This window comes from Montipora capricornis, chromosome 11 (assembly GCF_036669925.1).
Source record: "Montipora capricornis isolate CH-2021 chromosome 11, ASM3666992v2, whole genome shotgun sequence".
Classification (NCBI taxonomy): domain Eukaryota; kingdom Metazoa; phylum Cnidaria; class Anthozoa; order Scleractinia; family Acroporidae; genus Montipora; species Montipora capricornis.
In genome coordinates this window covers 12,574,827-12,600,772 of record NC_090893.1, presented here as the reverse complement: position 1 = coordinate 12,600,772, position 25,946 = coordinate 12,574,827, and the positions used below count along the sequence as shown (strand labels likewise).

The 25,946-nt window shown below is 38.7% G+C and overlaps 1 protein-coding gene across 3 annotated transcripts in view; it reads left to right on the top strand.

The window, feature by feature from the left end:
* LOC138025090 (proteasome adapter and scaffold protein ECM29-like) overlaps nt 1–24,091 on the top strand; it is a 49,571-nt gene extending 25,480 nt beyond the window's left edge. For 2 of the 3 annotated variants that reach the window (XM_068872355.1, XM_068872356.1), the window contains exons 24-58: nt 231–347; nt 657–748; nt 1,000–1,101; nt 1,651–1,854; nt 2,958–3,017; nt 4,242–4,296; nt 5,355–5,469; nt 5,545–5,613; nt 5,727–5,844; nt 6,487–6,575; nt 7,129–7,210; nt 7,430–7,509; nt 8,990–9,095; nt 9,230–9,277; nt 9,482–9,603; nt 10,316–10,349; nt 10,941–11,015; nt 11,112–11,165; nt 11,347–11,406; nt 12,991–13,080; nt 13,307–13,373; nt 13,987–14,078; nt 15,237–15,303; nt 15,749–15,883; nt 16,539–16,601; nt 16,725–16,853; nt 17,120–17,202; nt 18,756–18,799; nt 19,436–19,484; nt 19,616–19,762; nt 19,956–20,091; nt 20,830–20,935; nt 21,015–21,127; nt 21,347–21,418; nt 22,024–24,091. In XM_068872355.1, coding sequence (XP_068728456.1) covers nt 231–347; nt 657–748; nt 1,000–1,101; nt 1,651–1,854; nt 2,958–3,017; nt 4,242–4,296; nt 5,355–5,469; nt 5,545–5,613; nt 5,727–5,844; nt 6,487–6,575; nt 7,129–7,210; nt 7,430–7,509; nt 8,990–9,095; nt 9,230–9,277; nt 9,482–9,603; nt 10,316–10,349; nt 10,941–11,015; nt 11,112–11,165; nt 11,347–11,406; nt 12,991–13,080; nt 13,307–13,373; nt 13,987–14,078; nt 15,237–15,303; nt 15,749–15,883; nt 16,539–16,601; nt 16,725–16,853; nt 17,120–17,202; nt 18,756–18,799; nt 19,436–19,484; nt 19,616–19,762; nt 19,956–20,091; nt 20,830–20,935; nt 21,015–21,127; nt 21,347–21,418; nt 22,024–22,169 — 3,221 coding nt within the window. In that variant the 3' untranslated portion in view covers nt 22,170–24,091. Of the gene's footprint in view, nt 1–230; nt 348–656; nt 749–999; nt 1,102–1,650; nt 1,855–2,957; nt 3,018–4,241; nt 4,297–5,354; nt 5,470–5,544; nt 5,614–5,726; nt 5,845–6,486; nt 6,576–7,128; nt 7,211–7,429; nt 7,510–8,989; nt 9,096–9,229; nt 9,278–9,481; nt 9,604–10,315; nt 10,350–10,940; nt 11,016–11,111; nt 11,166–11,346; nt 11,407–12,990; nt 13,081–13,306; nt 13,374–13,986; nt 14,079–15,236; nt 15,304–15,748; nt 15,884–16,538; nt 16,602–16,724; nt 16,854–17,119; nt 17,203–18,755; nt 18,800–19,435; nt 19,485–19,615; nt 19,763–19,955; nt 20,092–20,829; nt 20,936–21,014; nt 21,128–21,346; nt 21,419–22,023 lie in introns of those variants that run through there. The other variant, XR_011127144.1, reaches the window with a different exon arrangement.
* Nucleotides 24,092–25,946: the final 1,855 nt, after the last annotated feature.

The following is a 25,946-nucleotide window of genomic DNA, read 5'->3' as shown; positions in this document are numbered from 1 at the left end:
GATCAAATAGATCTAACCCTAATAATACAAATAAAAATGTGTCTACTATCATAGTGTTATTCATGATGAGATACAGTTTTATTTTGTTATTGTGACTTGGGGATACTTTGAATTTGTTTACCATAGTTGTACTTGTTTTTGAAAGGGATACCAAATTGAATTTAGAAATGGCCTAGATTTATAAACTTTTCAGACTTTAATAATTTTTCTCTATTACCGTTCTTATGCAGTAAAACTTGTCGGCAGTAGAAATGCATTGATAAGCTTCTCAGCTTGTAATTCCATCAGTGAGATTGGTCGCAATGGGTCACTTCCTCTTCCTGATGGCTTTGAATCAATGGACCAAGGTTTGTTGTATGTTGATGCAACTGTACCACTAACTCAAAAAGGGTTTGTAGCATTCCCCATCCTTAAAGTATGTTGTGACACAAGGCGAAGAGAGTTTTTTGGTGTTTTTTGATGTTACACTACGTAATTACGGTTTTTGAAACCTTCATAATCTACTAAAAAAATTACTTTTTTATCTCATTTGTTAATCTAACCACAAGAGTTGGTTCTATCAGCTTTTTGTTACAACAAAAGTGTTAGAAATGTCAGATGACCCCATGAAATTCAGTTTTTCAGTTCTGTAATTTGCCATCTTCATTGTTTTTTAGACAGTAATTCCTCAGATGAAAAAGAGGTCATCACTAAGTTGTCTGTGGTGGAAAAACTACTTGACATATTGCAAAAGGCCAAAGAGAACAAGGTACATGTATTAATAACCTTCTTTTTTTATATTCAAAGTGACTTTTACTGGAAACTAGTGGATCCACCAAACATTTTGTCTTTGATAGGTATATAATTTTATACCATAGGTATTTTTTATGGTGAGTTATCTATGACTGCTGGTAAATTTATTACTCTTTCATAAATGAAAGTTCATTTGTGTGGCAGAATAAAACCAGAATAGAAAGCAATATAATCTTTTTATTCACCTTGCACTGTTTAAATTTCTAGGTAAAAGAGCATGCTGCACATGCTTTAGGGTTCTTGTTGGTAGGAGATCAAAACTTTCCTCATTACAAGATGCTTATTGATGGATTGTGTGAAGCCTCAAAGGTATAATTTCAAAGTACATGTATTTTTCCTCAAGCCTGGTAGTAATCAGATTATTCAGTTTCATTCCTTGCTATCATCACATAGAGCTAGTTGCAAATCGGCAGTCTAGAAGGCAGCAGCAGGAAGTGGCATGACCTTGTGGAATGAGCACTAAATTTCATATACCTCCTTTTAAAATCCTGCTTTATCATCCAACTGAATTTTTTCTCCAAATGTTATGCAACTGAATCTGCCCTGAATCCTTTCTGCCCAATTTTTCAGACAAGTTTGTTTTTTTTAATTTCCTTTGTCTTATAGACATTATGGTAATCTGAAACAAAGGAAGGTAAAATACAAACAAGTTTGAAATTTTTAAGCAACTGAAGGAAACGTTTTTACTACAATGCGCAGTGAAGATATTATTTTTTAGTAAAAAGAGAAATCCTGGTATTTCATCAGTATCTATATAATAAAAGCTAATATTGAACTGTTCAGTTTTTATTTTGTCTTATGCGTGGTGAAGAACATCTGCATGGGAAGCTAACAGTGACCGTATTTCACATTGATTAGATTCGTCAAGTTGAGCTGCAATTCTCCATAGGGGAGGCCCTATCGTGTGCAGGAGCAGGCAGGCAGTCAGATGTTGCCCAGGATCCTTGGGTTGTGGAACAGCTAAAAAGTACAACTTGCGATAAGATGAGAAAGAAAATGCAAGAGCTTATTGATATGATCATCAACAAATATGCCTCAAGTACTATTCCTTATGTCAGGCAGGTGGGTGAAGGTAACATCCCAAAGAAAGCAGTGTTTAGATCTTGTTTATTCCTCTTTATAAAATCCTGTTTACAGTTCAAGTGATGCTCCAGTTATCATTACTTCAAAGTTACAACATTTTCTGCTCTTATTGTATCCTGTTACTCTGGTGGTGGAAGCTTAAAGGTGATGTGAAATTGACTTAACCTACCAATATTCATGCATCACAAAGCAAATACTGAAAATAATACCTAAACCCTCTTTAATCCCGTAATCACTGGGCGGGTATAATTCAAATTTGATGTGGCAGTTTGTTTAAAGTACAAGTGATCTCTTTTTACAGCTGTATATACTGTAATAGTTTTAATCATGATGGTATCAGATGTGACAAGACTCTGATGATAGGGTTGCATGTGTTTATGTGTGCTTATTATTTCCATGAGAACATGAAGAGAAACGTTTCAAATTAACATCCATTGCTTAAGGACGGTGCCTATTAATTCAAATGTAGATCTTAACAAGTAAGAAAATTGGGTAACCACGCATTTTTCAAAGATAATTCGTGAACATCATTTGAATGATATTTGTAAAAAGCTTTAAAATACAAAGCAATGTATGGCGTTCTTTCTCAAATTAGAGCTTAATTATCTCTCAAAAATGCATGGTTACCCCCAATTTTCTTTTTGGATTCTAAGAGTGCTTACTAAGATCTTCTTTCTCCGGATAGTTTTAAACCGTGCAAAAATATCCCTGTATTAATAAGCACAACCCATAGGAAATCCGAGTATCTCGAGATGCGCAGAACGTATGCGTTATAACAATAGTACTGTTTTGTTTTTCTTTGATGAATGTTATTAACGCATTGACCCCCAAGACACCCTAGGACAGCCTCAGTTGATGAGTAAAATCGTGTGTCATTACGCTGAGTAAAATCTGTTGAGTCTCACTCCCAAGAGTCAATGGGTTAATGATAATAATTAAAGTTTGCTAACCACTTTTAGTGAGATCAAACAAAGTTTTTGGTCCCTTGAAGATCAACAATGCGACAGTGAAAGAGCCTGTTATTTTATTGCTTTAATTTCTCACGTGAGTAAGAGATTATCTCCTTACTTTTCTCTTAACAGGCATCTTGTATCTGGTTGCTGTCCCTTGTGAAGTATTCAGGCACTCATGAAGTTGTACAGGTGGAATTTGGTTGTTTTGTCAGAGTGATGGCCAGTATTAATGCACATTTGAAATTTGACATTTTTACATGTACAAGAGCTGTCTAAAATATAAAAAATATAAAAGTATTGTCTTTTTCCTCAAGTTTGCATTTAACAAATGCATTTTAGCAAATCATGGTCCATATTATTTTAATACCCAGCAAGTTCTTACTTCTTTTAGTTTTGTCCTTAATATTCGTGCCTACCCACAAATTTTCATGGTTGCATGCATTGGCTTTGCTATTTACATACATACATACATACTTAATTGGCTGCTCCCCACAGGGGCTTTTCAGGGCCAATGAAACACAACAAAACGACGGAACAGAACAACAACAACTGTTAAGAATCCCAACTGGCTGGAGGCAAACCAGTTGATTATTTACAAGTGCAGCTCAGGGAAGTTGAACCAGGGTCTACCAGGAACAAATTCAACGAGTGGTCAGAGCGGGTCTTGAACCCAGGATCTCCGGATCTCAAGGCAAGCGCCCTAACCACTGGGCCACACTGCCTCCTAATTTGAGAGATCCTTTCGGTGTAATTTCTTAATTTACATATACTTTGTATTTGTATTTAATGGGTTAGTGTTGATGTCAATTTATTCACCAGTCATCAATTAATTTTTCAAATATATTTTCTTTGTAGTAACCAAAAGCAAGTCTGGCCCTATACTCACTTAGGGTTATGGTCAAAATTGAAGTGAAATAGACGAGTTCACGCTCTTGATTGCATCATGGGTAATAAGGGCAACATGGCGGGAAATTCAAAGCAAAATATACGGTACATGACTCTACTTTATAGACTCTCTCATAAACCAAACAAATAAGTTCATGTTCACAACTGAGATGAACTAGACTTGGTATCCGTTCTTTCGAATTCCTAAATATTGCTTTTTTTGTCTCCGTACATTCTCTGTAATTTGTGCCTTTGGAATTACAGGAAATGTGTGGCTGAAACTCTTTTCAAGAAAATAATTTCTACAATAGCCGTTCTGTCCAAATTTATTCTACCGCACCTTTGTGCGCATATCTTCAAAATTGCATGTCATGAATACTTTTCATCGTTTTGAACTTCCTTACAAACCTTTGAATTTCTCTCCAACTTGCCCTGATTACCCATGATGCACTCAAGAGCGTGAACTCGTCTATTGAATACAAGCAAAATTTCTTATGCTGAAGTCGCTGACCATGTTTTGCTCTTTAGGCAAATCTTAAAGAAATTCAAATGGTCTTCATGAGCATGTTGGCAGAAACAGATGGTATGCTTCTATGAGAAAAGGTTTTGAATGGAAGAGGAGGTTTTATAGATTTAAACCTTTAAAACAGCGTTGAAAAACGTAGTTAATGAAGTGTGACTTGTTAGAGCCATCGTCTGTTTGTCGCGTTGTTTCGTAAACTTTACGCATCGCAAACGAGACATGAATGGACTCCTATATTCCAACAATTCGAACTGAGATCCTTTATCCTTATTTTTAATGTTGTCTGTAAGTAAGTAATGTCGCGATTGATTGATAGGACAAACATACGTGTCCTATTTACATAGCATTTTTGCAGTGGGCTCGGACATCAGCATACTAAGGGCGCCTATGGCAGCCGCTATCAGTCCATTTATGAGCCCACTGAACCCTCCCAACCCATGATGAGTGATGATGTAAGTGATGAAGATAGACCACAACACCGGGAACCACGTCCCCTACACTTTTCGAATAGTGTGTGGGTTCTTTAACGTCCCACAGAGTTATATGTGAACAAGGTTTGTGAGACGGGACCTCCGGTTTATTGTCCTTATCCGAGAAGACTTGAAAGTCTAATCATTTGCAGATGTCATTACAAAGACAGCACTTTCTCCTCAGTTATTTAAAGACCCTGAGTGTTGGTCCGGCCGGAGTTGAACTCACGACCTCCCGCGTGACAGCCCGGTGCTTAACCAACTGAGCCACCGGTGCGCTGCTTACAATTATATCCTTCGTCTGGATTGGCGAAAAGTAACAACTACCTGCCTAGGAGTAACAAACAGAGGAAACGCATTAAAGAAAAGTTCGAGATTTGATTTGATTTGCGTTTATTTGATTTGTTAATTTCAATTTACAGTGTCCCCAATTAGTGCTCCAGCGCTAGAAGATTTGACACTTAAATTAAGTTCCTTTCCTTTCCTTTCAAGCAAAGGCTTAGAACTATGGTTACCGGCATATTGGCAGGAACAAAAAATTGTTTCAACTTTTTTCTTTTGTGAATGATTCTTGACTTAAGTAATGTCATAGTAGTCATTTTAAGGCCACTCTTGCTAACAGAGGGGATACTTCTTAATTTGATCTAGAGCTCACCCAAGAAGTAGCCTCAAAGGGCCTGGGACTAGTGTACGAACATGGCGGCGGACAGAATAAAGAAGAGCTTGTGTCCTTGTTGGTAGATACATTAATGACCGGCCGAAGGTAAGATTTTCAAACTTTAACCCTATCCCTAATGTAAACGTTTAGACTCAATATCTTTTGTATTGTGTTATATAGACGTAACCAGCCTGTAACAAGTGAAACAAAGATCTTTGAAGAAGGTGAACTGGGGAAAGCTCCTGAAGGGTATGTAAAATGTACCCATGGGTACACTATTGAGCACTGCACTATTGAAAATGGTTTTGTTGTTAAATCAGTCAACGACAAATCCTAATTTTGTATATTTTAAATCAATTTAGGAGCGGTTTATCAACATACAAAGAGTTGTGCTCTATTGCTAGTGATTTAAACCAACCTGACCTGATTTACAAGTTCATGCAACTTGCAAATCACAATGCCCTCTGGAATTCTCGTAAGGTAAGTGGTGCCCCCTTGCTCTCTCATCATTCGATCAATAGGAGCAGTCGTGGCTCAGTTGGCTTAATAGTGGGCGGCTTTGGGAGGTCGGTAAAGGGCGCACCGCCGGCTTCCATTGATACCAGTTTCGTAACTGAGGGAACTTACGACGTTAAATAAAGTGACTTTACCTTAACTTTACCTTTAAGAGGTCTTTGGTAATGGAAGAACAATTCGAATACTGCTTTTGTGTGCGAGCTGCCGCCTTTCTTCTTATTTTCGTTACTTTGCATCTTAAGTCAAGTCATTTTGTTCAAAGAAGCGTCTGTGTAGGCATGAGATTTCTCGTGTATGTTAGGACGTTGCCGTCGGCCAAAAAATAAAATTCAAGACATCACAAAGTTCAAGACGATAATTTGGAATAGGCCAGTTTCGTATTCTAACCTTTGGGTTGGATCGAACATGAAATGGAGGCTGATGCGGGGGAATCTATGCAAGTTATTTCCCCCGCATTATCCTTCATTTTATGCTAGATCAGTCTAACCGTGAGAATACGAACCTGTCATGTTTTTAGCGTGGCCATTCCTTAATTGTCAGTTTGGCAATTGCTCTGTTGCGGCGGACTGTATGACTTTTTCACTCAATGTGCTTTTATCCTATCAGGGTGCAGCATTTGGTTTTTCATCCATAGCAGCTCATTCCAGAGAGCAGTTGGAACCTTATCTTCCTAAAATTGTACCAAAGCTTTTCAGGTAGATTGAATAGTTTTTAAAAAATTGGACAAGTACCTTCTTGAAACCAAGTTTTCGCTATTAGCCTCATGGGAACTTGTTTACCAGTCATTTTACTAAGGCTGGTTTAAAAAGGTGGGCACGGAGGGCCACAAGTTTATCAGTAACTCTACTTCACTGGCACATGTTACCCTCGTAAATAAGGGAGCCGGTTGCTCGAAGTCTGGTTAGCGCTAACCTTTGGTTAACAGGTATCCAAACCTATAGGTTTCCATGGTATTAATTTAACACTGGTTAGCGCTAACCATGCTTCGAACAACCCGGGCCAGGTTGACTATCAGACATGGTTTGGTGTAGTCTGGTTGGAAGAACATTGAATGTTACGATTCAAGACTCAACGTTTCGACACGGGTGCCACGTTAAATACAGCATTGTTCACTTTTGTCGCTGTATTTCCATCGCCGTACGTTGCTCAGTTGCTTGCAGGTCCTTCCTTAAAGAAATCACTGCTAGCAAATATCAACATACTTGGTAACGTGCTATTATTTCAAGTGTTTTTTTTTTCTATGTTTAGGTATCAGTATGATCCCAACATGAAAATACAGCAGGCAATGGCCAGCATCTGGGCAGCACTTGTACCGGAGACGAAGAAAACGGTTAGAATTTATATTTTTGATTGAAGGGATCTCTATGAGTACTACAGTTCAAAAGATCCCTGACTTGATTTCCCTATATCCTTTGAAGAACGTAGCAAAGAATGAAATGAAGCGCACAGAATATGATGGAGTCTTTAGGAAATTTTGCTTGGTTGTCTTTTCATGGGTAGAGCTCTTTCAGATTTAGATGCAATTCACATCCTTCTTTTTGTTTTCCAGGTTGATAAATACGTGAAAGAAATACTGCAGGACTTAATGACTAGTTTAGTCAGCAACATTTGGAGAGTGAGGCAGTCAAGGTAACGACATCTAAAGGCCCGTTTAAACGCTTTCAAAATTTTTTCTTCAACATGCATTCAACACTTTGTTGAACCAATTGTTCGGTGCTTTTAAGCAGGTCGTCCAACATTGTTGAAAAAAAATGTTGAAAGCTTGTTGAAAGCGTGTTGAATCAAGTTTAAATCGGTTTAAACTTTCATTCAACATCGATTCAACTTTTCCTTTGTTGTCGAAAATGTTGAATGGTGTTGAAGCCCTTTGAAAACTGAGTTCAGCAATTGAAGAATTCACGCATGCACACATAAGACCGCAAAAGTCAATCATGGCGTAGTTTATCTGGACGAGAGAGACTGTTTTCTAGTTCTTAGTTCCTCGCAATCAAATTTCGCCAAAGTGTTGGTTCTTTTGTTGGCGCAATGTTGGAACCGTTTGAACGGCCTCTGCACAACTTTGTTTTGCGTCCAACATTTGCTCAACATCCGTCAACTTTTGTTGAACGAATTTTGGTCACGGGGGTTAATGGACAGTCAAAGACTTGACGAAAGAGAGGTGTTTGCATCGCGTTTACGGCAAACGGCTTAAGCTCAAATTTTGTGTTTTGCCAAAACTCCAAGGAACTTGTTTGATTTGAGCAGATTTCTTGTCTGTTAGCTACAGTCATGTATTTCTCACGTAATGTTATTTCTTATTTATTTAACCTTTTCCCTTTTTTTCTGATTTCTTTTATATGACATAAATGTAGTTGAGCCGCCTGCCTCGATAAGCTATGGTTCCCTGCGGGTCGGTTTAAATTGTTCTTTAATGTCTGTAAGAAAGAAATAAACTTTTCATCGAAGAACATCTGAAAAAAAGAGACAATGAGAATGAGAATTTTTGTGTCTCTGTGATAAGCAGTTTTTAGCGTACTGGAAAGCGATGCTAAATATATCTAATGAAGCGCGAAAAGTGGAGGCTAGGAGAAGGACAGTTGTCGTGGAAAATTTGGTTGTAAGACCGATACAAAAACAATAATTTATTGAAAGGGGAGATCTTGCTCAATTACTTTAACTACAACAAGTTGCAAAATTGTTGAGACACTCACGTTAAAAAAACACCTTTTCTAGCTTCCGATACCCGCCGTATCTAGAATTTCAACCTTTTCCCTTTCCCACTTCCCCTCCCCTCTCCCCCTTTCAATGTTGACTGTTTAAGTTTTCAACATTATTTTGTCTTGCCAGCAACACTGATAAGGTGGGGAGGGGAGGGGAGGGTGGCTGCAATGTGGGAGATAATAGGTAAATTAAAAACGCCCCAAGAAGATGAAGTGTCTCCACTAATTTTGCAACTTGTTGTAGCACTGATTCCTTTCCCATGTATCTTGTTAGTTCTATCTCCGTGCGAGTTTTTGTTGGGGTAGAGAGGTATTGAAGGAACTCCTCTATAGCAATTTATATATTCAAGTATAATAGGATACATTAATTGGTTAGGTACACCTTTTTTAGTAAGCTTTTCTCATCGCAGCTGCATTGCCCTCAGTGATCTTCTCAGTGGTCGATCAGTGGATGACATGCTCGAGTCAATGCCCACCCTCTGGGAATTGTGTTTCAGAGCACGTGATGATATCAAGGTTGGTAAGAGCAGCAATGCAAAAGTTAAAGTTATGACAGTTGAATGACAAACAAACAGTTAATGGGTAACAATGCTGAAAATAATCTAGGGCGCATCTAAGAAACGTACTTTTTTTTCTCTTCGTCTTTGCAGGAGTCTGTGAGAAAGGCAGCAGAAGTGGCTTGTAGGACATTAAGTAAGGTGTGAAGGATACGTTTCACTGTCTTGATCATACTTGATATGAATCATCGATGAAGAAAGAGATGCCCCGTGCATCTAATTTAAATCTAAGGAGATTTTTTAAGACAGCAGGATAAGGGGAAAAGTTAGGTTTTTGCTTTGTATGTGGGTATTACCCTTTTATTTTGAATGCGATTTTGTGATACATGTGGTGTTTGCTTACAGGTCTCCATTAGAGTTTGTGATGTTAATCAAGGCAAGTTAGGAGAGACTGCTATCGCGTTAATTCTGCCCACGTTGTTACAAAAGGGGCTGAGCAGTAGAGCAGAGGAGGTCAGGCAAATCAGGTAGGCATTTGTCATAACTTAAGACGACCTGGGTGTCCTGTGGTACTGCTTCAACGCACCTCTACAATTTCGTTTTATGAAGACGCTTAAAAACAGTCGCGTCAACTTTTCAAAGAGTTGAGTCGGTGGTTAATAGTACTTACTTGATGGAGAAAAAAAAAGAGGTCATATTATTGCAACGCAACGTTTTTATTTGCCATCTTAAAATGTTCCATTCACGTGGCTGGAGATCTTATCAAGCTTGTGAATCAAACAAATCAGTCTTCAATCATTTTACATTTGAAAATTATGAACTGCGAAATATGAAATATGATATACATTGATTACGGTGATCATAATTCAAAAAAAGGAAAATGAGAAAGACTGAAAGACCAATTTTATAGTGATTATAGGAGGGACTTTAATCCCTCTTTTTTGACATACGTTAATTAATCAAGTGAAGCTATGATCCTCGCAGTTATGAACGCAATTTTTGCAATTGCGTAGAGAAGCCTGAAAAATTCAGGACTTCAACGGGGTTTGAACCCGTGACCTCGCGGTACCGGTGCGACGCGCCAACCAACTGAGCTATGAAGCCACTGACGTTGGGAGCTGGTCATTTGTGGGTTCTTATGTTCCCGTGAGGAATGAATCAATGATGAAATGATATATGAAATGGATCATTAATTAACTAAGTGGCCTTCGATTCATTACTGTCTTTTGCCTTTGATAGTCTATCTACAATAGTGAAGATCAGCAAAAATGCGGTATGTTGTTTTTTTTTTTACATTAAAAAGGAAAAAAACAGGTGGTCTTAACTTGTTAAACAAAATTAGAGAAAACACATATCTGCTTGCGGGGTGTCCGTTGTAGAAAGCCACGACCAACGTTTGAAAAAACGTATCCCTTCTTTGTAGTTGTTACATGTTCATTGCCGTGAAAGGGCATTTAAAATTAATTTGGCCTTCTCTCGTCTGCCTTGTAGCTCAGTCGAAAGGAAAAACGGTGATCAAATACAGAGGTCATGGGTTTCATTTTCTCTTTCCTTGTGTGGGTCCGTTTTCATTACTAGGGCTAACTCTCAGCTGGATTATAGGTGATTACATTACAACACGTAAAGTTACACTCTGATAGTTCTGCTCAGATATAAGTGCTGCACTGCCAACCTTTCAAGAAAGCGTATACCCCTTCTTTGGAGACTTAAACGGCTGACGTTTATAGATTCCTCGGAAAGACTGTTTCATAGCAAAGCAAAGTTGTAGCAAGTGTTTTGTTTGTCGCAAGACCAGTTTACATGTATAATGTGAAACATTTTTCACTAGCTTGTTTTGTACCTTTGTTTTCGGTATATTTATCAGGGAGCACTGCTTAAGCCACATATCCCATTGATTGTGATTGCGCTCTTGGAGTCACTTAGTGGATTGGAGGATCAGGTTTGGAAAGTTTGTTTTCTTTTTATTCGGGGAATTTAAGAAGATTACAGGTGTATGGAAATTACATTCTTTGGGAATTTCAATTTGTTTTTACAGTCGATGAACTATTTAAGTCTGCAACTCCACAGAAGCGAGGAAGTTCAAGAGAAAGTAAATATCTCATCATTAATATTGTTGTTATTATTGTAGTTGTTGTTATTATTAAGGAAATTAACTTACGAGGGGGCCAGTGAGGTCTTTTATCCCAGATCACCATGTTATGCCAAAGTGGGTTTTACTATAGTAGTATTAGTATTATTATTGACATTAGCTGTTGTTTCATCTCTCGCAGCTTGAGGGTGTCAGAATCGCTGCATCAAAGACGTCTCCAATGATGGAAACGATCAATATGGTAAATAAACTGAACCTATATGGTCTTTCTTGTTTAAAGCAGTTTGAAAATAAGTCAAAAAAGGTCTGGATAATAGCAGACATGTTACAATTTTAAGAAATAACACAACGTTTTGATTGTTTCAGTATCCTAGATCATGCTCCACCACCTTCCAGCTTAACATAAAAGAAGCCTTTTATATTTAGTGGGAGAAACCTACACTAAATCATCAGCTTCATGTCAATTTGAACTTTCTTTGTAATATTTTACATTGTCATGATTCCTTTTTTTCTTATAGTTTATTAGCATTTTGCGCACACTATATGTTCAACTCTGTACTTTGTAATTCAAACTGAAGATGGCAGAAGATTCTGTTGAAACATGTATTTTTTTTAAAACGTTGTGTTATTTCTTATAATCAAAAAAAGTTTAAAAAAGGACGCAGGTTTCCCTCCGGTATCGACATCCCTTGTAAGAAGACCTGGCTACAACAACTCGGGTTACGCAGCAACTTGAACACCGAAACCTACCTCCATCACTGTTGTGCTGTTTTCACAACCAACAGTATTTATGGAACAAGTGATATAATACGGGGCAGACCGTTTATTAGGGAATTTAAGATCTACGACGGCGACGGTCGACGAAAACGTCACCTCAAAATACAACTTTGCTTTGTCTTTCGCGATTATTCAGTCTCGTTTACGTTCTACAATGTGGGCGAAGTATCCTATGAATACATTGGTACGAGCGGTTTCAGAGTTAAAATAGAGAATGAAGGATTCTCTCTTGCATCATAGTTAATGGTTGCATTCTTACGTTGTCGTCAAAACCTCCAATTTGGTGATTTCACGTCGTCGTTTCTGATCGTCGTTATGCAGAGGCCCGCTAAGATACTTGCTAAAATTCGTGCTGCACGATCATTTATGCTCTTTTAACCAATGATATTACTGTTTTGTGGCGATGTCGTAGTCGTAGCCGTCGCTGTTTCTTAAATTACCTATTGTTCTATACTCGAAAGCATATTGAACCAATTTGCAGATGTCATTGCTAAGCAGCACGTGCCTTTTTGTGAGAGTTTTTGACTTCTATGGCATCAAAGGAATCATTTCATCCAAAAAGTCTAGATAGCAGTTAACAAAATAGACAGTCGTCGAAACGGTACAACTTTCTTTAATTTACCAAACATGTTTTGACGGTATCTCCATCATCGTCAGTGACCTGGCTACTAGGTTTCAGGTCAAGCTTAAAGAATCCATGTACATTAAATGGAAGAAACTCAGCCTCAATCAACAGGTTAAACACGTACACCTAACTCTCTCCCTTAAGTCCCTTTATGTCCCTTATTCAAATTTTTAAGTATGTAATATTGTCACGCAATACAACTGAGAGCTAACGGAGAGCAGAAGAACGGGGAGCAGGGATAGTGTAGTTTTGACAGCACCCGCTTCCCCACCCATGTGAAAGGGATTCATGTTCTACTTTATGTGGTAAATGGTTTCACTTTTCTGCGTTGGGTCTCTTACAAAAAAACCAACATGAAGCCTTTTTCCTCTGATAGAGTGCACTTGGTGTAGATAGGTACAAATTTGTCTCATCTTTTTGCAGTGTGTCCAATTTGTTGACAGTACAGTGTTGCCAGAGCTCGTGCCGAGACTCTGCGATCTTTTACGAACGGGTGTAGGCCTAGGAACAAAGGTGGGTGGTCTAAATTATAACTCTTTATACAAACGTGTTGGTCTCTTAAGTTGTCAACTTATGTTAGAAACATTACGCCAATTTTATTGCGTGGGTATTTGAAACCAGATTGAAATAAAAGGAATTCAAGAAAGGGGAAGTATGTTTCACAAATTGCCCATTCCCTTAATTTCGAACCATCCACCAAATTTACTCGTGCAGTAAAATACACCATTTTCCCCTCCAGGCTGGAAGTGCTGGTTTTGTTGTTTCCCTTACGATGCAGTGTTCGCAGGAACTGACGCCCTTTGCTGGTAAGCTTTCCTTTCGGAGATTATAATCTTTGTTTTCCGTTCTGATTCGATAGAGACTGCGGCTTGAAAGATACCTTCTTTGAGTCATGTTACCAACACTGTGTATTACACAATAACTTTTTAGAGCGATTTTCCAAAATTGTAAGTTGTGGTCCTTTAAATTGAATAGGGACCTTAAGATCTACGACGGCGAAGTCGACGAAAACGTCACCTCAAAATATCACTTTGCTTTATCATAAGTCTTTCGCGGTTATTCTATCGCGTTCACTTCTTACAGTTTGGGCGAAGTATCCTAATAATAAATTGTTACGAGCAGTTACAAAGTGAAAATATAGAATGAAAGATTCTCTGTTGCACAGTAGTGTTGCATCCTCACGTTGTCGTCAAAACCTCAAATTTGTATAGGTAATCACATGAGGCACGAGTGTTTTGGAAATTTTCCAAAATTGCCCGAGTCGCGAAGGATTTGCTAAAATCCGTGCGACACGTGCAGCATGATTATTTATGCTCTTTTAACCAATGATATCATTGTTTTGCGGCGTTGTTGTTGCCGTCGCCGTCGTAAAACCTTAAGCTCCCTAATGACCGAACTTTGTTACTTTCCTCAAAACAGGGAAGCTGCTGAATGCATTGCTGTCTGGGTTAAATGATCGTAGCTCTTCCGTAAGAAAATCTTACGCCACTGCTATTGGACATTTGGTCAAGGTAACTGGCCTCGTCACCGAGGGTGTGTTTACCATAAGGTTACTCGTATTACGTTCTACTTCACTGCGCTTAAACGAATAATAATAATAATAATAATAATAATAATAATAATAATAATAATAATAATGATAATAATAATACTCTTAATACCCTTACAACAAATACAACATCATGCAGACCCCAACAAGGAAGAAAACCAAGAAAGTGTCCGCAGTTAGAAATATAAGCTCCTTAAGTAGGACGTAATATGAGTAATACGTTAGAAGTCACAGCAAACAAGGTTGACTGATGCTCACGACTAAGAACCGGCTAATCTGTTGAAGCCTATGGGACTTTTATCCGAGTTTAGTCGTTGGTGTCCTTTTTTTGCGGCTTGCCTCCTCCTTGGCTTTTTAGGTTTTTTTTCGTTTTCGGACCTCGAAGCTAGCTACGTATAAAGCATACTTACGCACAACGTTCCATCCATCCACATTCTATTGGCGTTACGTATTGCTTTTTGCCGTTTTCGAACTACTATGATAAAAAAATCACTTCCTTTTTTTCTTCAAATTTTGAAAATGTGCTTGCTTTAAACTTGAGTGGTAGGAGTTTGAGCTTTGATTTTTATCCAAAGGCTGTTTACTGTGAGTTTCGGTTTCACGGTCCGCCATTACTCACGCTCCAAACTGAACGATTGGACCTCATAGGGTTGGATCTAGGGAAAAGTGAACATCGTAACAGCCTAATACCTTTCAGCGTGTAAACGCAGCTTATTACATTGTAATGGCGTACCATTAAATTGGAAAATTCCAGTTAAAATAAAGATGTCTTTTTGAAATCAAGGCTTAAAACTTGGGTCACGTAGTGTTAGTTAACATAGTTTTGAAATCCAAAGGAAAATAAAAATTGAATTTTTGGTCACAGTAGCACTTTAAAAGATGGGTTGTGACGTAAAGTGACGTCTTTTCAACACGGAAGCGAGGCTTGGTGGTGATCGCAGTTCGCTCCCGAGTCCCGTGAACGTTTATATTGTGTCCCCTACTAACTCAGCTTGGATTAAGCTAACCCCCTGTTTGGGTTGTATCATTTTGGGAGTGGATGAATGCTGGACATGTCTGAGCTGGTAAACAATGTACTCTTATCTAACGTAGTTGTCTAAATTATGAATTTTTTTTTCAGGTAGCAAAGGACAGTAGTGTCGAGAAACTTATCGATAAATTAAAAAAGTGGTATTTCGAAAAGGAAGGTAAGGCCAATGATGTACTTGGAAATGCTTGCATTCAGGACGTGTGATTGATCATATCGTATTGTTACGGCCACTAACTCAGGTGTCGTCAAGGTTATTTTTACTGCTGTGCTGTTTTATTTTTTGTGGGCCTCACGTTCTAAATAGAGCTTTTTCACCTCTTTATTGGTGTACAAATCCAATGTGGAACGTGTGCGTTCCAAGTTAATGGCTACTTAAAATATGCTTTTTTTTCATTAATGGAAAGTATGTTGACATTTAAGACAGAAAATGGATCGTATTATTATCGAACTCCTTTAAAAAAAAAAAAAAGATGTAGACTTGCCTAACCCAAAAACCTGCTCTTTGTGATCTTTTAAGCATTCAAAGATCACTTTTTTTCTGACTTTTACTTAACAATTGTTGTAGCCTAGACTCTATTGTGTCAACTCTGTTTATTTTTCAGACGAGAGCCTTCGCTTAGCCTGTGGTCATACCCTGCAAGCAATATCTCGGTATTCTTCGGATGTTATGAAGCATCACGCCGCCAAGGCCTTGCCAGCGGTCTTTTTCGCAATGAATGAAAAGAAAAACACACAAGGTGACATACAGCTGTCTGGTAAAACAGACCTATCCCTTGCTAACTCCTTTAGACGCTGATACACTGTGTGAGGTTTCGTGCAACATGTCTGGCGACGGTATTGCGAGGCTAGTTGCATTAAACATTGCTCAGTGTAGCACACCTTTCAGCAGCTGAAAACGCTGCAAAAGAAGCTTCAAAAACCGTTTTAGAGGGTAGAATCGAGTGCTACAATTGAAACACTCTATCCTGATCGCAGTTTGAAACCCATGTCTGCATTTTCACTCAAACGTTTGCCATTGGCAACCATTTGCACATCCGTCATTGGTTCCCAGTGGGCTCTAGAGACGAGCATGGAGATACGATGGCTGCGTTACGCTTTCCCGTGAACGAAACGATACAAGTTCCTCGAACGCGTTTCCAAGTGCCAAACTTGGGCATTATTTTGTCTAATCGCAACGTAACTTGCGCAGTGCGAGAACGCCTTAGAATTTTTGGAGTTATTTTATGTTTCAGACTATTAACTGTTTTTAAAATAGGTTCTTGAATCGACGTCAGTGGACTCAATCTTGTAGTCTTGATTGCTGCCTTTCTCGGACGCGTAGCTTATCATATTTACTTAGGTGGGGACAACAGTTTACAAACTTGAAATAGTATATCTCTGCTTTTTTCACAGCTAGTGGGAATGCGTATCCGAGTGATTCAATTTGGGAAGAAATTTGGTTGGAGAATACCCCAGGTATAATCATTCTTCGTTTGGATTTGAGCAGTGATTGGTTCATGCTGTTGATTGGTCGGAATAATTCCTTTTGATCCATTTCCAATTTCTCAGGAGCGTAACATCACGTGTTTCTTGTTTCAGGAACCGAAGCAGGCATCCGTCTTTACCTGGAGGAGATTGTTAATATCACTTGTCCTGCTCTGACGTCACAATCATGGACGACTAAGGCCCAGGCTTCTGTCACGATATCGACTATAGCTGAAAAGCTTGGTAGGATGACACTGAATTTCATTTCTATGACAGTTATGAATGACGGTAGAAGGCAATTTCCAACTAAAACTAACATTTAATCCAGTTTCGCACAGTTGACTGCATTTTCGGGAAGCTTTGATTGGTTAATTTCATGTGGCTTTCTTCAAGCGGACTCCATACACACGAAACTCTATAAGTTGCCAAGGTTTTTTTTTTGTCCTTATCGTTTTAATGGTTTTGAATGTACTTTTTAAATCTAATAATATTTATCTCACTTATCCAAGGCTCCTCTTTGTCACAGCCTTACCTTGGTCAGTTGCTGAGCGCTATGGTCAGCGGATTGGCTGGTCGAACCTGGACAGGCAAAGTGAGTTCCTTATGCAGTCAATCTGTTTAAATCTTGTTTTTTTATTCTTAGTATTTTCCCAATGACAAATACTTTTATCGTGTTTCTTTTCTGTCTTTGTTTGTTTGTCTGGGTTTTTTTTATAACAACGTCAACGACAAAATTTAAAGGGCGAAAGTTTTAACATAGCGGAGATACACTAAAAGCAGAACTGTGTCAAAGAAAAAGAACCTATTTGATATTGCTGAGTGGTGAGACAAGGGTGGTTTTTTACCTTTACTAAAGGAGACAATCTCCCGTATCGGTTGCTCTTTTCCAGTGGCGGTACTTTTATCACCAACCGTCTCCCAATAGCCTGTGATCTTTAAACACCCTGACTTGCTCAACCAGCCCTTGCTTACCCAAAAAGGTGTTATACATCACGTGCATAATAACAATAATAATAATAATAATCATCATCATCACTTTATTAAGTCCCAAGGTTATTTACTGATAGGGTTAGGGTTTCATGCAAATTAGCCATTTGTTATGCTGGGGGGCAAACATTGGAAAAACGGCAAATTGCGGAAAATCGGCTCGTCGAAATATTGAAATAACATTGCAAAAAGTCCATTTTAGTATTTAGAATTAAGTACCTTTTATAATAATTTTATCTTTTGATTGCCTTTGACATTTTGACTTTCTACTTCGTTATCTGCTCATTTTTCGCTAAAAAAAACGCCGAAGTAACTTGTGTAATGATTGTACTTTACCGCCTAGGCTGTGTTGCTAAGATATTCGTTATAACCTCTCGAACTTGTGTTGTTTGCCCCCTCAGAAGTGTGTAGCTAATTGGCATGATAATAGCAAATCCAGCATGGCGGCCATCGTGAATAAGGTCTATTGGGTAGAGTCAGAAACCCATAAGGGTTGAAGCGTGTAACGCGCGTTCACAGCTTCCGAATATTCAGTGCGAACTGATTTGTTGAATGTTTCAGTGCTAAGTACCATATTTGGAAACCCCTCGCTCTTGTTGTTCCAAATATGGTACTTAGCAAATTGAATATTCAGAAGCTTGTTTCCCAGCACACAAGGGACCGTCACACGTTTCAACCCTTATGGGTTTCTGGTAGAGTACAAATCAAGTGAAATCAAATGTTGGTTTTTGAGGAGAGGGGAAAACTGGAGCACCCGGGAAAAAAAACCTCTCGGTGCGGAGTAGAGAACCAACAAACTCAACCCACATATGACGCCGAGTCTGGGAATCGAACCCAGGCCACATTGATGGAAGGCGTGTGCTCTCACCACTGCGGCGGCCCTGCTCCCAAAACACGTCTTCATTTCTGAACGTAAGTGCCCGGGCCCACTTGCCCCAATAGCGATGTGTTAAAATTCTCATTTATTTCTCTTTTACACCCTCATTCATCTCACCAGCAATATTTTTACATCTTAGTTTACTCATCCCAATGTCTAGGTGTTTTTTAACATCTTTGCGCACTTCGATTGCGTTGCATTTACGTCCTTTCTGAACCCAACAGCCTTGTTTTTACATTCTCTCTCACTCATTTTGATAAATCCTTTGGTTTTCTTCATAGGAATCCTTGTTATCTGCTCTGTCTTGCGTCTGTATAAATTGCAGGTAAACAGGCATAAATCCCGTTCGGTTTATTCACCACTATCGAAGATCTCACGACATGCAAAGTGTTTTTTAGTTATCGTCTTATCTTTCAGTTTATTTAATAATTGTTCCATGAGTGCGCGTTGGCAAAATTCAAACTCATACCCAACGAGTGGGAATGGAATGATTGTTTTATTAAATTTTGATAAATTCTGAACGTTTGGATATGTGGAAGTTTCGCTTCCCGCCACAAATCTTGCAGCTTAGTAACGCTTGGCACGATCATACCGATATCACCGCAACCGAGATTTAGTTAGACAATCGTTTTTAAGCGAAGGCACTGCCAGTTGCCTTCTTTTGCTAAGAAACGCATCTGGTTTAGCTTTTAATAATACACGTGGAAAAGATTCGCCATTGGGATTGGCTAAGGGAAATGCAGTTTCCAGATAACACAGTGCAGAAAAGACTTAATTCTCTTCAAAAAAAGGTAACCAACCGCGCATTCTGATTGGTCAATGATCAAAGAAAGTCCCGGATGCCCAATCAAATGCTGGCCGGTCCTGGATAGCGCAATTCTTGCGCGATAACGTGATACAAGCAGAAAAGGTTTGTGTATTATAATGCAGTGAATTCCACTGTCTTTTTTCTTGATCATAGGAAATCCATTGAAGAGTCATCACCAAAAGCTGATGTGGATATTGACAAGGTAAGAAACAAAAACATTACGTAAGGAAATATGGCAGCATATTGCCAGTCATTAAGGAGGAGATTTCTTGATACACTGACATGAAAGGACCTGTTGATTTTCTGCATTGCGTTCGATTTGTTTCTGTTCAGGTGCTTGACTCAATCTTCAAGGAATGCAAAAAGGAAAACCCCACATACAAGATGGCTGCACTAAAGTGCTTCGGAGAAATCGTCCAAGAATATTCTCTTGACAGATTTCAACAAATATCTGAACTTTTATTTCCAATCCTTGCCCCGGTGAGTTTCTTTCCCTTTTGAGATGTACAGGCTGCGTTAACAGTTAAGCATCTAAGAGTTTTCAACTTGCTTTATACGTTTGTTTTGTGGTCTGCATTAGATTTGAGGAGGATCAGGGATCAGTCTCGACTTTTGAGGGTTGTAGGCTGTTCTGGATTACTCTTCTTTCGCTGTTGTTGTTTAAAAACCGCAGGAACCGAACGAGGCAGAAGATGAAAATGAAGCCGAGGACGAGCAAAAGAAAAACGAGAAAGTCGAGCAAGAATTCTTGGCCTCTGCATTTGATTGTCTTGGAAAGTCATGGCCGAAAAATTCAACTGGTACACAGGGTGAGTGTATGTAGATTAAACCGAAATCATTCAACACTAAATTGGAAAAGTAACTCAAAGAACATGAAACGTTTAGCTGATGTCAATAGCTGGAACACGAACATGTCCTTAAGTGTCCTTAAACCATATTTGGACAATGCTAAGCGAGGGCATATGTAGAAGACTCGTGACCGCGTGACGCGTGGCAAGCGCGAGAAAAGTATTGAGGAACAATCAAACACGAAATCTCACTTTAAAAGGCGCGGTACCTTATGCATATCCGAATCACTTGTCAATCAACTATCGATACATAAAGATCTCTTTGAATGTATAAACAATTATAAGAAATTATGAGTAATGATAATGATAACGATAATAGCTTTATCAAACTCTCAATCCTTCTTAGCCGAGCAGGAACGTTAAACCGGAGTACCCTGCGAAAAACGTCTTGGGTCATATTAGAGAACTAACCAACCCAAGCGACATATGACGTTGAGTCTGGTAATCGATGCCGGGTGACATTGGTAAAAAGCAGGTGCCCTCACTGGTTGCCTAAAGTCTTTAACGAGTTCCGTCTTTGTTTGGACCCTTGGACAACAACTGATTACTCAGTTGCGAACTAAATAGCTTTGTTCCTTGATCGAAATGAACTTATGGTAGGAATATCCCGTGAACAACAACACAGCAACAACATCGTTCTCTGTAAAATTAAGTGGTACAACTGTAATTTCTCTAATTTCCTTCTTTCTCATTTAACAGATAATCATGCAGATCGTTTTTGCTTAATACTCAAATCTGCTCTCACAGCGAGCACTTGGAAAGTCCAAGTTGTGGTTTTAACGGCTATTAGGTTGTTCATCGAAAGGTTTGTTCATTGTATGTTTTTGCATATATCAGATATAAGAACTTTCCTTGTTTTTTACGGAAAAATCATGTTCTTTTAGAATGGACTGGACTACTGGAACCCCGAATGGTGGAGGACAGGAAAAGATCGAGAGAATATCAATGCTTCGAAGACTTTTAGCGGAGTTAATTCCCGCCGTTTGTGAATGTTTAGGTTTGTTTCCAACATTCTTGTCTACTTACTTGCTGTCTATTGATGAGATCAGTCCCAACGATCTTTCAAAATTGCAACTTTTTATCCAAGTCTCATTTTCTCGTTGAAGTGATTTTTCTAAAAGGATTGTTCGTACTGTTTGGGAAATTTTCTAACTATTCTGCCTAAGTATGGCTATATTAACTTGCATTTTTTCTTTTTTTTCTTTTTTTTTCCCAGAGATTAAGAAATACGCTGCGGTGCGTCTTGGCGCAGTAGAAGTTTTGGACACGGTCCACTCAGCTCTGCAAGGTTTTATGACAATCTTTTTTTCACTCTCACCATATTCTTGCATGCTTCTTTTTTCCCTGAAGTTTTAAGCCATTACTTAGGTTAAACCTCGGTCCTTTCATCCTGCGCGGTAAAGCTGTCAACAGTAATAGCGGAGGACATCTTTTCTGTTAGCCGTTGGTTATGCGGATGCCACTTCTTTTTGATAGATGCAGCCTGGATTTTTTTTCAGGCGCACTCAAATCCCATAAACCCCGTGCACATATTTTTTTATTTCTTGTGAGAAAAATTCTTCCAAAAGTCGTGGTCCTAGAATTCTTTTTTCGGTGATTTCTGTTGAAAGAGTTGAGCGAAAACCGACCATAGAAACCAACAGACGCATTTGCATTTACGTCACATGTGCGTACATATTGTAAGAAGAATAAACGAAGAGGGAAATGATCCTCGTACTTACGTGGACAATTTAAGCAGGTGTCTATCACAGACAAGCGTAGTTTCTCGATTCTGGCCTTCGACCGAAGTCTCGATTCTCGCGAGAACCGAGGATCGAGACTCTCAACTTACTTTTGCCCGGTACTGTGCGTCCTGTACAGATGTGAGGAATACTTTTTATGTTCTTGTTTCAGAAAACACTCGTCGTTTATTATTGCTGTCAGACGATGTGAAGGAACATGTGTTGGACAGTTTGAAATACATCTATAATGACAAGGAACCAAAAATACGGGACAAGGCTACAGAACTGAGAAAAAAGTTGTTGTCTCTTGGTTCTTAGATGGGCTTAATTTTGTTCATTAATTCCGGATACCATGAAATTCAGAAATAAACAAAGCATATAGGTATGAGCACTGAAGTCAGACATTAAAAAATACTCTGATTGCTCAAGCCCTTCATCCTGTCCGCCTGTGTTGATCTTGTTCAGAAAACCTAAGTATATTTTACGTCGTTGTCCAGTCTGCCCGGGTCAGTTATTCCGGAGCTTAAGCAACGACGATTACAGATGTTTTCTTCTCTTTAACGTAAACATTTCGCAACTATTGCAAGTCGCTTAGCATCTAAATTGTCCACAAGCTTTCCAGATATTAAACTGGTATAAAAGATGTGGAGGTATGGAGAACTGAGAAATTTATCAGCTCACGCCATCAGTCGGGATTAGAAGTGTAAGGAAATGCGCAAAATTAGGGGGCTTAACCCATTAATCCCTAGCTGGAAGTGAGACAGACTATTGCACTCTTCAACTGGGGGCATCCCCTCCATTTTAAGCACTCGACGTTGCTTTTAAGAATTGAAACTTTTTGTTATTGAACTACTTTAAAGATGAAAAAGCTCTCATATTTAATAAAAAGGAACCTGCTTTGAGAATGAAGAAATGATATTTGATCATTTAGTGCGCACTAGGAAATTTTTTGTTGCAGTGAGGGAAAACCAAATACCCTCAAAGCGAAACTTTGGAAATAAAATATTTAAATTGTAGCTTCCAAGGGCTTCCAAGAGTTGGTGCCCGTTTCCCGAAAATTTCGAAAAGCCATTTGTGAACCTGTCAACCGCTTGTTCAGGAACTCCGATCTTTTAACATGTTTTCAAGGTCAGAAAAGGCTGTGAAGTTTGACGACTCAAATCCTCTCCGTTTTTGAGATACAGAGGGAATTGTGACACTCGAAAATGGCCCACAAAGTTTTGGGACTTTCGAGAAACGGGCCCCAGAACCTTTTAGTTTCAGTTGTTCATTACGGTCACCGACAAAAAGGCGGCAACTTTCCCGCCATTTTTGTGGCCGGCCCGCGTCACTGCCAGTCTTGTCCGAGACTGAGGTTGTGATGTAGCACACGTGTATTGAGTTCGAAGCAGTTTTGCTTTTTGTTGTAAAAAGTATTTCTTGTGGAGTGATAAAAGAGTCCTTGTTGACAACGTCTCCATATGAAAAGCTACAAGTGCATGCACACTGGCGTGAGACGAAGAAAAATCAGTTGCATGGGGTGAAAGTTGTCTTCCTGAACAGCTTAACCAACTCGCACATCTTGAGGTGAGCCAAATTAAAATCAATTATAAGAACTTATATTTGCACATTTTTGAATTGAAAGGCTGTCACTGCTTACTGTAAAGTGTCGAGCAATGCCCTACTACTTAACAATTATTCTTTGAAATCGAGGTAAATAGTGACAAATTCGTTTTGCTGGGCGACCAGCTCTACAAAATAGAATTGCTCGGAGTGAAACAAATTGTTGGCGTGAAGATTGTTTAATTATCAGTGATAATTATATGGAAAAAAGAAGTCAAACACTGGTTGGCAAAAGTACGAACTCTTCGCTTACCTTTGAAAACTTTCAGGCCAAATTTTGTGGCCCTCTTTTTATTCTGTAGCACAGCATCATATTGTAACCTCAATATTTCCGATTCAGAAATGCTAGCGAGTTTACGCCGGCCATTTTGTTTTGTTTAGATCACGCATTATTCACTCGTATGATTACAGACCAAATTGGACTCCACTCAGTCCTATTACCATTATGTATGTACACATAGATGAGGATAGGAGGGAGACAAACTGAATAGAAAAAGAAATCTTACCTAGAGATTTAAGAAATTACTATCATGTAAGTATTGTAATGGTTAAAATAGTTTGCATATTACTGTTTAATATGGGATATAAATACAATTCCCTTTATCGTGATTAAACTAACTGGTTTATGCCTGATTAAATGCAGTGGATGTTGCGTGTGCTAATTTTTCTAATCTTGCTTCTTCAGCAAGTCTGTATTGTAAGGTTGTTGATGATTTTATACTTGCTAGTCTTTGGTCATTGGTTCAATAACAACAACATAAGAGACAAAACAAATGGGGTCAGATCAGTTATATTTGCTGGTTGACTTTTCAGCAGCACTTCCCAGTCATTGGCAGTTGATTCACCTTTCTGCAGTCTCAACAGCAAGTTTCTGAATAATATTGTTCTTGTTCTGAACTTACACCTTGTACTCTTTCATTAACTGTAAGCTTACCACCTTGTTCAAACATTCTATATGTTTGATAGCCCTGTTCACCAATGGCATTTGATGGTTTGGCATGATAAAGTGGTTTCTCTGCCTCAGGTGGCAACTGGCCTGGACATGCAGTCAAAAGAGCCCTGAACTTGGTCATGCTTACCAGTTGCTTCCTTGAAATGTCCATCAATCCAGCCAAAAGTAGTCTGACCAAACATAGAATGCTCGTCTACCACTACATAGTTAATACCACTGAGGCTCCCCTGCAGTCTTTTCAGTGATTCACCTGTAAGATCTTGGTTGCCTCTTGGTCCAACTGGAAATTTCAAAAGGGAATGAATTGTAATACCTCTAAGGGCCGATTTACACGGTACGACTTTGTCGCATGCGACAACGGCTTACGACAGGCCCACGACATGATTTACGATTGTTGTGTACGTCAGAAAAAATGTCGTAGCATTTTAAAACATGTTTTAAAACGCTGCGACAATCGTAAGTCATGTCGTAGGCCTGTCGTGAGCTTGTCGCATGCGACAAAATCGTATCGTGTAAATCGGCCCTAATGTTATAAGAGTATTTGTCTGTTGTTGCAGTTATTGCACATCTAGTTTGCAAAATGTTACAAATTGCATTGATAATGTATCCATTACCTGTACCAGCCACACCATTCATAAGAGATAATTTATTGATAAATGCATACTGCTTAGGCATCCAAAGTACTGAATTGTGTATTTACAATAATCATTATATAATGATAAAATTACCGTTCTTAAAATATACATGAACTAGGAACGGTAATATAGTACTGTAATATTTAACAATTAGACCCGTATTGCGGGCTATGGGAAGCAGAATGGGCTATTGACCTGTGACCCTTGAGGGCCAAGGGTCCAATTGTTTTAGTATCACCCAACTAGTCGGACAGAAAAGGCAATAATAAAGTTAGCAAATGCAAGTTGAGGAAATATCTAGTAGCTTTTCGCTACTCGAGGACTAGTACTCATAGTCCTCTAGTAGCGTAGCCAATCAAAATGCAGGGTTTGCATTAGTCCACTAGTTGGGTGATACTAAATATATATTATACACTAAAAATAATAAATTAGACACAGTAGTTCTTTATCAGCAGTGGGACTTTAAGATTATTAATATCTGTAGAATCACAGTCTTGTTATGTAATGGTACTGTCTTGTTCTCTCTTGGTTTTAATCCAGATGCGCATTTTATTACGGTAATCTCCTGATCATTCTTTCTAGCTCTGTCTTGGTGCCAATCATGAGTTGATTCTGTAAATTGCTCAGGATTTTCAAGTCAACTATGATCATGCACTTTTTATGAGTGGTAATCTCTTCTTGATCAGATTGAGTGTCAGATTCTTCCAGACTCTGAATGACAGTTTGAAGTTTATCAAGTTACCAGTCTGGGACAATTTGGCTTCTGCATATGGTGTTGTAAGCATTCTTGCCATTGGGTTATAAACGTTTCATCTCAAGGCTCTTGGACACCCCATACATTATTTTCGAAATATTTTCAAGGTTTATACCTTAAGAGTTGGTACTTGCAGTAAAGTGAAAAAATTG